This window comes from Onychomys torridus, chromosome 22 (assembly GCF_903995425.1).
Source record: "Onychomys torridus chromosome 22, mOncTor1.1, whole genome shotgun sequence".
In the NCBI taxonomy this organism is placed as follows: domain Eukaryota; kingdom Metazoa; phylum Chordata; class Mammalia; order Rodentia; family Cricetidae; genus Onychomys; species Onychomys torridus.
This window is the reverse complement of record NC_050464.1, coordinates 40,635,571-40,647,773: the sequence shown is the minus strand read 5'-3', so window position 1 is coordinate 40,647,773 and position 12,203 is coordinate 40,635,571. Positions and strand designations below refer to the sequence as shown.

At 52.9% G+C, this 12,203-nt stretch overlaps 1 protein-coding gene across 1 annotated transcript in view; it reads left to right on the top strand.

The window, feature by feature from the left end:
- Tpst2 (tyrosylprotein sulfotransferase 2) overlaps positions 1-12,203 on the top strand; it is a 34,414-nt gene that overhangs the window by 18,873 nt on the left and 3,338 nt on the right. Inside the window, exons 2-4 of the mRNA XM_036171715.1 lie at positions 6,894-7,805; positions 8,871-9,069; positions 11,908-11,958. Of these exons, the coding sequence (XP_036027608.1) occupies positions 6,925-7,805; positions 8,871-9,069; positions 11,908-11,958 (1,131 nt within the window). The 5' untranslated portion in view covers positions 6,894-6,924. The remainder of the gene's footprint in view (positions 1-6,893; positions 7,806-8,870; positions 9,070-11,907; positions 11,959-12,203) is intronic.

Genomic DNA, 12,203 nt, shown 5'->3' with positions numbered 1-12,203 from the left:
AAGCTTAACAGCAGCCATGGCCTGAGATGCTTCTCCCCGCCTCTCACTGCTGGCTTTCTTGGGTGACTCCCCTTCGGAGTGGGTCAGTGCTCAGGGGGATCAGACCCTGCCAGGGGGTGTAGAGTGTTGTGGGAGTGAGATGGCCTTGCTGCCTGGTGGTGGGTAGTTTGAGAGTTGGTTCCCTGGAGCAGGATCACACAGCCGGTCTGGGTTTATGGACAGGGGCCCTGGCCCCGCCCAGGACCACTTTACAAGTGCAGTGGCCTCTTCTGCGGCCAGCCCCGTGCACCGGGAGCTCCTCTGCTCACAACTCGTTTCTCTTGGGGACCTCTTGATCTGCTGAAAATGGAGAAAGGCCAGTTCAGAAAGTGCAGGAGGGTTTGAGCCAAAATGTCGGGTCCTTCCCTCCTCTGTGGTGCCTGCTCCTCAAACTGGCTGTTTCCTTCTGCCCTTGGCACCTGGGCTGCGTCTTTTGTTTGCTTCTGTTAGAGACAGACTCTGGTGTAGCCCAGGGTGGCCTTGAACTCCCTGTGTAGCTGAGGATGACCCAACCCTCCACCGTTGTCTCCGGCCTCACTGAATCCTGCTAGTGTGAGTGGTGCGGTCACATAGTAGATGCCCAGGAAACAAGAGTCTGTCTAGGGCAGGCAGCAGAACCCTCCGCACTTGCTCCCCCTTCCCTTCCCATGACCCTTGGGCAGCCTGAGGACGAGCTGAGAGCTGGTGTGAGGCCCCCATTCCCTCGTGGCCCATTTTGAGAGCTGCGTGACATCGGGGTGGAGCAACATTGAAGGATGGAGCTGAATTTGGAAACTGACTTTTCCGTTTCCTCAGCTGTGTGGTTTCTGCCCATCGTGACACTTGGGGACCACAGCCTCTTCCATCCGCAGATGGGGACAAACCCGCCTTGGGGCACCAGCCATGGCAGCATTTGTGTTGGGCAGACGCCCTTGCGTGGCTTCCCTGACAGCCCCTTCCTGTGTTCCAGGAGGCCACTCATATTTGTACTGCTGTTTCATGTTGAGTGTGGTAACACCCAAAGGCATCGTCAGCTCTATTGCTCAGAGGAACTCGGGGAGCTTAGGCAGTGATAGGCCAGGGCTACACAGCTGGGTCTGAGTGCAGACAGCCTGTACCGTTTCTGTGCCTGGCACACAAATGGAAAACCTAATAATCCCCGACGCCCTCATGGCAGAGAGACAGTGTGACTAACAGCACCGACAGGATTCTGCAGAGAGCATCCCAGTGTGTCACAGTCTTCTGCTACTGTTTTGGGTGCCAGTTAGTTTGCCTTACAAGTGATTCCGCCGTGGGGCACAGTTAAACTTGCCCTGCGTCCTCACAGACCCAGCTGCTCCATAGAAGGCAGAGCCTGCTGTGCAGGTGCAGGGCCGATGGGAGTACCGGCAAGGCAAGATGCAGATAACCCCTGGCTTCGTGCTGCTGACTGGCGACCTTCCTGTGAGAAGAGAGAGCTGTGGACCCCACCTCCGCCTCTCACTGTCGTGAGTCAGTGTTGTATAGAAGAGCTCAGCATGAGTAGAAGGTTCCAGACTAGAGGCTGACAGTCTGTGACTGCTCTTGTGGCTACTGTTTGTCGTGTTTGTGGTGTACTGACAGTTTCTGAGGCTGCTGTTCCTGCAGAGTGCTCTCCCTTCTTCTCCCTGCCCTCCCCGCTCCCTCACCGTGGCCCGTGCTCCAACCACAGACATGAAAGGTCTCGGTATTTGTGCACACACTCCACACACTCCGTCATTTTCCTTTATTATTGTACGTGTGATGGGGAGTGCAGATGCCCTGGGGTAAGCATGGAGGGCGGGGAAGGACTCTGTGAGGTCAGCGCTCTCCACATTTCTGTGGGTCCGGCAACTGAACTCGGGTTGCCTGCTGAGCCTTCCTGCCAGCCCACCTCTGTGTACTGCAAATCACCTCAGATTGATCTGCACCCCCGGTGCAGTGTAAATGCAGTGTAGATTGCTGTTCCACACTGCCGTCTAGGGAAAACAGACAAGAAGGCCACACATGCCAGCACAGAGGCAGTCTCCCTCCAAGCTCAGATGAGCCTTTGCACACATCCCCTCCCAGTGCTGAGCGCACAAAGCATCCCTGCTCTGGGACACTGAGGCTGGCTGTCATTTGTCACCCTGATCTAGGTCAGGACTACCCAGTGTGATGGTCCCCCATAGCACCAGTGGCTTCTGAGCCTTTGTGCAAAGTGAATTTTAACAATTTTACTTGGTTTGGCTGAATTTGAATCCAAACGCCATGGACAGCCCATCATCGGTCCATGGCTTTCAGCGAGCCTGTGTTCTTTGCACTTAGTTGGTACCAACTGTGGGGTTGGCAAGCTTGGGGCACACTTGACATTTCAAGGCCTCCTGCGGGCAGCCAGGTTGCTTCCAGCTGCTTCTGGAAGCTTCCAGTGCCCTCCTTGGACTACTCGGTTCCTTCCCATGGGGAGTCAGCCACCATGCCCAGGAGTCCTGGGCCTGAGCATCTTGCAGTGTAGGACAAGGTGGAGCCTCATTGTATTAACAGGGCTGGCCTTCCAGAGAACAGGAAAGACACAAACAAAATCAATGGTAAAGGTGGGGAACGAGTAAACTCGAGGGATGGAGGACAGACACAGGCAGCCACTGCTTCCCATTGTGACACAAGTGACGGTCACTGCTGGAGCTTCCAGTGGCCCCTGTTTACACACTGGGGAGCTGAGACTCTGTACCATCCGTACCGGCATCTGAGACAGGACCAAGGAGGGATGTGGAATGTCAGCTGTTGGGTGTGTGTCTGTGAACTCTGCCCTCTCCAGAGGCAGGAGCTCTTTCTCTTAGATAGGGGAAGTGGGAATTGCGTGATGGCAAATCACAGGAGTGCAGTGTATCTGCTGGCACCCCTTCTCAGGCTGTCAGTGCTCTCTTGGGATGCCAGGCCCGTGGGGACATGGCCTCTGCCTGAAACACGGTGTTTGACAACTGAGTTAGGAAGTCTCACAGACCAAGATGGGAAACGGACTCAGTTAACTCTTGGGTCAGCTGGTGAGAGAAATCCACTCTCTTCTCAGTCGGCCTTCAAGATGCACGTGCACTTACCCAGGCATTGAGTGAGTGTTGGGTGGCGGAGGCTGTGCGTTATCTGACTACAGGGAATGCCATACCTGGGTACATGGTACCCTTTGGAGCTGCACAGGGCACTGCCTGGCCAATCATGCCCAGCATTCCCTGGGTGGTGACAGGCACGCTGCTGTGTTGTTGGCTTTTCCTGACATTCGGGCCTGAGAGGATGGAAGAGGCTTGCTTGCAGGGACTCAGGATCCCCTGGTCAGCATTACCCTGTGATCCGAGCCAGCGAACTCCCTAGAGCCGTGGTTCTCAACCTTCCTAATGCTGTGACCCTTCAATACAGTTCCTCATGGTGTGGTGGTGACCCACAATCATAAAGTTCTTTTTGTTGCTACTTGATAATTTTGCTGCTGTTATGAATCGTAAATGTCAGTATTTCTAGAGATAGAGGTTTGCCAAAGGAGTCACAACCCACAGGTTGAGAACTGCTGTCCTGGAGGACCAGGTGACTCACCAAAACAAAGGTCTGCAGAGTTTGTCCCCTAAAGGCTATTTATTGTCCGGTGCCTCCAAGAGCCTGCCTGCCTCAGCCTACTGCTGACACAGCATCCCTATTGCTCTACAGGACTGTGGGGACAGGAAGCCGTGCTGAGCAGGCTTGAGGACTGGTGCTTAGAAATGAGGGTACCCAGGGGAGGTGAGTCCACCCAGAGACCCCACTGTCCGGTGTTCCCCGCCAGCATCAGGAGGGTGAGCTTTCTGCCCAGCTGGCTAGTTGAAATACAGGAACAGCCGAGCCTGGTACACACGAGAATACCAGCCCTCAGGAAACTGCAGGTGCACTGTGGGTTATAGACCAGTAGGGCAGTGCTTGTGAGCGCTCCCTGCAGGTGGCATCCAGTGTTCATGTTGTAATGATTACCATTGCTCTCCTTGGCTGAAGGGAAAGTCTCTTGTCTGTGTTGTGAGCCAGCAAGTTGCAGAGGCAGGATTTGAACCCAGTTTTGCAGAACTTCTGCCTGCTGCCTTCACTGCTGAGACAGCAGTGACTCCTCAAAGCTGCCCTCTGCCTCATCCCACCTGCCTAAGAAGAGTTGTTTTCTTCTGGCCAAGTATGCCCCTGACCTTGGCCGGGCATGTCCTGGCTGTGTAGCTCTGAGTGTGCTAGAATTATAAAACAAATGCAGACAGGATGTTTGCTAGACCAGACTCTGAAACACGTGGGTGACTTGTTGGGGCAAATTGGGTGCGTGAGAACCATTTGCTGTCCTGTGTTCCCTTTTCCTCCAGGGTTCCTATGTCAGTTACCAACCACAGGCCCACATACAACATGCGTGTGCACACACGTGCACACTGTACGGCCCCATTCTGCAAGCAACCTACAGTTAAAGTGTACCCCCCCCCCCACACACACACACATTACCTTCTTACCCGTAAGGGTGAAATTCCAGCTAAGGTGGGGTTGGTGGCTTCCTTGGCACAGTAGTCACTGCAAATGGCAGAGTTTGGATCTTAGGTCCACCGGGTAAGCTTTGGGAACCCTTGAGGCATCCTTAGATATCTAAGTGGCTTTGTGTCCTAGCCAGCCTGTTCTCTCCCCTAAAAGTGCCTTGGAATCAATTTTTCCCATCATGGATCCAGAATTGAAGTGGGGAGCAGCCCCAGCATTGGCAGAAGTAAGTGAGCTGTTTTTCCGGGGAGAGGCCCCTGCTGTGATCTGATGCTCGGTTGTTGGCCCTGGGCCAGGTTTATCTGCCTTGGCAGGCACTTCTCAACCTTGCTGTGGACTGTCCTCAGTTTGAGTGTGGCTAGCTGAGTCAAAAGTGATAGGACTGGGTAAATCTGGACCCACTCAACTGATTCCAGCAAAAGGCTCAAGGGGCAGGCAAGGAAAACAGGCTCAGAGAGAGGGGGGGGCAGGGCAGAGATGGGTGGAGTGGTCTGAGATGGACAGAAAACACCCACTGTCTGCGCCGGCCTTCAGCTGTGGAGCCTGGGTGCTGGCCGTGACCTGGGCAGGGGCTGAGAGCAGCTGACTGCTTTTCATGGGAAGCCCCTGTCTGAAAAAAAGCACTGCTGGATTCCTACCCTCTGGTCAGCAAGGCCTGGGGAGCGGAGATGCGTTACCGTTGGTGCTCCAGGCAGTCCCCAGCTGCCTGGTCCTTAGCCTCCAGCATGGAGCCTAGCAGGAGCCCCGGAGCCGACCGGACTTACTCTGGCTCTTTGCACTGTCCCCATTCTGTTGGCTATCTTCTGGCCCCAGCAGCCCTCACTCAGACCGCCTCTCTGCTCAAGCATCCTTCCCAGCAGCTCTGCCCCCTGTGCTAGCCCCCAGCTAGGACACCGCTTCCTCCCCTCTGGGTCCCTCTAGCAGCAGCTAGCTCGTCCTCACACCACCATATCCCCCGGGAGCTCCCCACTTTTTCACCAGGACCTGTGCTGTGGAGGCCGCCGTCCTGGGCTTAGTGCACAGACTTTAGTACCAGCTTGGAGAGCAGGTCCCAAATGCAGATAAAGACAAAGACAGTGTTGAAGGAGACTGTCCCCTGCCGTGCACTACCCTGGCTTGGCTGCTTCCTTGTTGGGTCACTGAGGGTATTTCTCCTAGCCTCCATTTCCTCCTCTGTGCCAGGCCTGTGCAGGGAGCTGGGAACACAGTTCCCCTGTGTGTGCTGCAGGAATCAGCCGACCTGTGGGTTATGAGGTTTGTTTGGTTTTGTTTTTTTCCAAGACAGGATCTCTTGTATCTGGAGCTGGCCCCAAATCCCTGACCCTTTTGCCTTCACGTCCCACATGTTGGGTGTCACAAGCATTAGCCACCACACCTGGTTTATGTGTCCTGGGGAGTCACACAGGGAGGGTTCTGTGCAGGCCAGGCAGGCTCTCCACCCACTGAGCTCCATCCCAAGCTGTGAGCACCCTGCCTCACTTACCAGACCAAGGTCACCTGATATGGCTGATGAGAAATTAATCTAGGCTTGGGTTGAAGGGGCCACAGCAAGACTGAGGCTGTGACAGTTTTATTGAGAGCAATCAGAATCTTCTTTTTTTTTTGAGCTGGGATCGAACCCAGGGCCTTGCGCTTGCTAGGCGAGCGCTCTACCACTGAGCTAAATCCCCAACCCCAACAATCAGACTTTTTTATACCTTTATCAGAAACAGAATATGGTGGGGATTGCCAGGATCAGTACAGTTGGAGCTGCCAGGATACAATGCTGTAAGCTATACAGGGTTCACCAGATTAGTGTCTAAGACCAATTGTCCTGTCAAGCTTCCTTGACTACTAAGGGACTAAGGGGTCATCCAGAGAACACTCCACTGCCTGAGGGAGTGCCTCAGTTTCTCAGGAACCAAAAGGCACACTGTACCCCATGAGCCATGGACTCTTAACATGAAAAACCTGTGACATGTGCTTCTCAAGGCAGCTAGGCCACACCAACTCCATAGTTCCCAGACCAAGCCCTACTTTTTATTTTTGATACAGGCAGGCTCAAACTTGGAATCCTCCTGTCTCAGCCTCCCAGGTAGCTGGCATACAGGCTTGTGCTGGTGTTTCCAACATTTTAATAATAACCACCGTCACTATCCTTTGTTATCAGTTGGCCAGCTGAAACACCGATCAGGAGCTCCAACTGACTGACTGACCAGGGCACCAAAGCCATGGTGGTGGAGGATTAAGTCCTGCTGTCCACCTGAGGCTTTTGAGGCCACGGTAGTCCTGGGGGCCGGGGGGAAGCCCAGGCAGGTGCTTTCACCTACATGTCACTGAGCTTGTCCTCCCAGCATCTAGTTTGTGTCCTGATGGGCCTGCTGACACTGTCCTTCTCTCCACAGATGCACACCAGGTGGGCCTGCTGACCCGTCCATGAGGCGGGCCCCCTGCCTGGGCCTGTGCCCCTGGCTGGGCATGCGCCTGACGGTGCGTAAGGTGTTGCTGGCAGCTGGCTGTGCACTGGCCCTGGTGCTGGCTCTGCAACTTGGGCAGCAAGTCTTGGAGTGCCGGGCGGTGCTCGGGGGCGTGCGCAACCCACGGAGGATGCGACCGGAGCAGGAGGAACTGGTGATGCTTGGTGCCGACCAGGTGGAATACCGCTATGGCAAGGCCATGCCGCTCATCTTCGTGGGTGGCGTGCCTCGCAGCGGCACCACCCTCATGCGCGCCATGCTGGACGCGCACCCTGAGGTGCGCTGTGGAGAGGAGACGCGCATCATCCCTCGTGTGCTGGCCATGAGGCAGGCCTGGTCCAAGTCTGGCCGGGAGAAGCTGCGGCTGGACGAGGCAGGTGTGACGGATGAGGTGCTGGATGCCGCCATGCAGGCCTTCATCCTGGAGGTGATCGCCAAGCATGGTGAGCCGGCCCGCGTGCTGTGTAACAAGGACCCCTTCACACTCAAGTCCTCCGTCTACCTGGCACGCCTGTTCCCCAACTCCAAGTTTCTGCTAATGGTGCGTGACGGCCGGGCCTCCGTGCACTCTATGATCACTCGCAAGGTCACCATCGCGGGCTTTGACCTCAGTAGCTACCGAGACTGTCTTACGAAGTGGAACAAGGCCATCGAGGTGATGTATGCACAGTGCATGGAGGTGGGCAGGGACAAGTGCCTGCCTGTGTACTATGAGCAGTTGGTGCTGCATCCCCGGCGCTCACTCAAGCGCATCCTGGACTTCCTGGGCATCCCCTGGAGTGACACTGTCCTGCACCACGAGGACCTCATTGGCAAGCCTGGGGGCGTCTCCTTGTCCAAGTGAGTGGGGCCCCACAGCTCCCCCCAGGCTCCAAGCGGCAGATCAAGTCTGCCCTTCTTGAGCTGTGCTACCTTAGGCAAGTGTCTGTGCCTCTCTGAGCTTCAGCATCCTGTGTCATGGGGAAAGGTTTGGGGATTGGGTGACTGAAAGCAGAGTCTGGAACCAAGTGGGCCTCTCCTTCCCTGTAGCCTTCTGCAAAATTCAGACACTATGAGGAAAGTATGCACTCAAGACGGAAGGCCCAGCAGCTATAGGAAGCTGGCGTCCACAGGGATGTTCAGCTAATGTTAGTATTTGATGTTTTCTTTGTTCAAGGACAAATTTCTCAAGTTAGTACTACATATAACAAGTTACTTTTAAGGAAACACAGACTGGGCTGGCAAGATGACTCAGTAAGTAAAGGGGCTTGCTGTGCAAGCCCAGACACTGAGTTTGATCCCCAGAACCTGCTCAGAGGTAGAAAGAGAGAAGTGACTCCCTGTCCTCTGACCTCCACACATGCATCATGGTGATGTCCCCCACATACACATCCTGTGCATACACACATAATAAATAAATAAGTAAATAATACATTCTGTGCATACTCACATAATAAAAATAAGTCAATTGAAAAATAATGAAGGAGGGTAGGGGAGTATAAAAGAGAGCCAATGGGGGTGAGATGTTTGCTAGGCAAACACGATGGCTGACTTCAGCTCCCCAGCACCCACATAGAAACCACTCGTGTTGCAAGGACTCAGGTCAGGCGTCTGCAGGGCAGAAGGCAGGTCCTGGAGGTTCATTGGCCAGCCAAGCCAGCACAGTGAGGTGAGGGGAAAAGTGATTGAGGACCTCAGCATCTGGCTTCCACATGTGCTACACACACATGACTAGACATGCACATGCACACAGACGCACACTTTGAAGGAAACCGCTTCCTGGTGTGTGCCGCTTCTATGAGGCACAGCGCCCTGGCTGCACTCTCAGCTGATGGACCAAGGCTGTCCAGGGGAGCCCAGCCTTACAGCTGCCCCGTAGCCACAGAGCAGAGAGTGTCCCCCAACCTTTCTGTCCTTTCTCTCCAGGATCGAGCGGTCCACAGACCAGGTCATCAAACCCGTGAACTTGGAAGCACTCTCCAAGTGGACCGGCCACATCCCTGGGGACGTGGTGAGGGATATGGCCCAGATTGCCCCCATGCTGGCTCGACTTGGCTATGACCCGTATGCAAACCCGCCCAACTATGGGAACCCTGACCCAATTGTCATCAACAACACACACCGGGTGAGTGTGTGTGCACACACAGGAATGTGAGCCTAGGCTTTAGCAGGATGTGTTCTGCCTGATGGACATAATGGTACCAATGTGGGTATTTCCACTTTGGCTTAGGGTCAGCAGGGGTCCTCCTCTCCCTGTCCTCTCACAGCAGATCTGTGACTTACCTCAGGATGTACTTGCCTTTCCTTCCTGTCTCCCTGGCTCTTTCCTTGTGTGCAGAGCCCTTCAAGTCTTGAGAGAAAATATACATAAAGAATGGACCATGTCGCTCTCTAAGTTATCATGTTGATTTCTCACAGACCAGAGCTGGGAGCTGTTGAAATTACTGTTTTCCATGCTGAAGATACTTAAGGGAAGTGGCTTGGATAAGACATTTTATCAGAACAGCTCAGTAGCTTGTGGTTAAGTCTACTTGACATCATCCAGTTCTTGAGTGCTTTGGGTGCATATCTGAGCATCCACACGGGTGCCTTGGTGGTCACAGTTCCAGTGTGCCATGGGATGATAATGAGGCTGGCACATTGCTGTTGATCAGTTGGGACATCCAAGCACAATGCATCACCCACTGGCTTCTAGTCATGTGGAGGCTCAGGGTGCAGTTATGTATTTGAGATGGGCAGGGGCTATACTGCATGTGTAGGTGTGCAGAGGCACTGTGACAACCCATGTGGCAGTGGACACCCCTGAATGTATTTCTCACAGCATCACCCCCACGCTTCTGAGAGCAATCGTTTGTTTATTTATGGAGAATGTCTCCCTGTGTAGTACAGGCTAGCCTTAAACCAGTGGGCCTACCTTGCCTGTCTCCTGAGTTGATGGAATTACAAAGCTGCTTCACCACAACCACCATTTCAGTGTTTTTTTTTGAGACATGATCTTGCTCTGTTGTCCCAATTCCTGGGCTCAAACCATCTTCCTGCCTCAGCCTCCTGAATAGCCACAACCCCAGGCTTGCATTACAGTTCCCAGTTAGCCCAAATAAGTCTTTGTTGCCTCTTTGGTTCTCATTCATTTCTCATCTTCTGTGTGTGCAAAGCTGGGGGTGATCCCAGGACTCAAATGCCAGGCAAGTGCTCTACCACTGAGCCACATCCCAGCCCTAACGTCTCATCCCTTACAGAGATACAGACTCAGCAAGCACCCCTGCCCAGCAGCGCCTGGGTATTCTCAGCAAAGCTGTGATTCTGTCCATTTTTATTATAAATAATAATTCCCTTTTTTGTTTTTGTTTTTCGAGACAGGGTTTCTCTGTGTAACTTTGTGCCTTTCCAGGAACTCACTCTATAACCCAGGCTGGTCTCAAACTCACAGAGATCCTCCTGCCTTTGCCTTCCAAATGCTGGGATTAAAGGCGTGTGCCACCACTGCCTGGCTAATATTATTAATTCTTATTCACAAACAAGTTATTCTTCAAACTCCATTTCCATGTTTTATATTCCTTTCCCTACAGAGGCTTCACTTGACCTTGATAGACAACTAACCACAGTGTTGTAGAGCATAAATGTGGGTAGTTAGCTTGTGTCAATTAAAAATAAAAAGAGGCTGGGCATGGCACAGTGGTAAAACCCTTACCCAGGACACATGAGGCTCTGGGCTCCAGCCTAAGTAATGATAATATTCTAGTTTTAAAAGCAGGGGCCACAGTAGCGGCAGGAAGTCACACTGAGGTTCTGTCATTTTCCTTTTCCTGTAGAGTGTGTGTGTGTGTGTGTGTGTGTGTGTGTGTGTGTGTGTGTGTGTGTAATATGCCATAGCCATGTAAAGCAGTGGGTCCAAAGCCCTCAGGGAAAGGCCAGACTCTGTTGTATAGAACAGGAATTCTAGTGAATGCTGGTCTTGGATCAACTCTTTTTTGTTGTTTAAAATAAAATTGTGCCTAATTTTCTCCCAGAGAACCAGAAGCATTTATTTCCTCCTTGGGTTTCTGGTCTTAGTAAGGGCCCTGGCTTGATCAACATGGTGTTCAGCCTCTGCCGAGAAAGGACACCTCTGAGGAAAAGCCATGTGGGAGCCAGTGGGCAGGCATAGGTGCTTGAGTGCACCGGGCAGTCTCCCCGTCCTGGGCCTCAGTAGCTCGGTGATGAGAATCACACGTAAGGATGTTCTACACAGTAACATTGGGACACAGTAACCATGAGACAGGACCTAGGCTGTATGTGGAAATGCATGGTGGGTTTGAAGACTTTGCCCCCCCCCCAAAAAAAAAAACTATCAGGTTTCTCATCAATCATTTTTATATAGAGTCCATGTTGACTTGTTCAAGGTCTTTACACACCAGATTGAATAAAAGGTATTTGTGTTTATGGGTAGAGTTGTACACCTGGGTCCCGTTTGACTCCTGTTGACAGCAGCTGGTGGCACTGTCACATGCTGCCCTCAAGTCCTTGATCTTACCTTTGCTGGAGGACTTTTCCTTCCCTATTTAACCTGGCTGGTTTTACGTATCTGGACCTCACCTCTATGGTTAAAGGTTGCAGAAACCTCTGGTCACTCCCAACCACATGTGATGGTTTGTGTGTGCAGTTATCGGTGTATCATCAGTGGCCTGATTAACATGTCTCATGTCGGTGGAGTAAGAGGCACTCAGTAAATGTTGCTGAGGGAAGATGGATGGATGGATGGATAGATGGATGGATGGATGGATGACAGATTGATGGATCTGTGATGGATAAATGGAATAAGTGGATTGGTAGGCTACATAGTTGAAAGGAGGGGCATGGGAGAGGAGTGTATAACTGATAGGTGGGCGGGTCGAGAACTGGAGGGACAGAAGGTGGGTAGATGGATAGATGTGTCGGCGATGACCTGGATTTCTCCCACAGTGACACTTACCTTCTTTCCTAGGTCTTGAAAGGAGACTATAAAACGCCAGCAAATCTGAAAGGATATTTTCAGGTTAGAAAACCCAGAGGGGGAGTTCTGCTTTCTGTTTTCCTGGCTGGACTCCAGCTCAGAGTTGGTCCATGGCTGTTCCACTTTGCCCTGGCTGGCTGGCTGGATGATGGAGGGATGATGGATGGATAGATGGATGGGTGGTAAGTGGGTGGGTGGGTGGATGGATGGATGAATGGATGGATGGATGATGGGTGGGTGGATAGATGGGTGGGTGGATGGATGGGTGAGTGGGTGGGCAGGTGGAT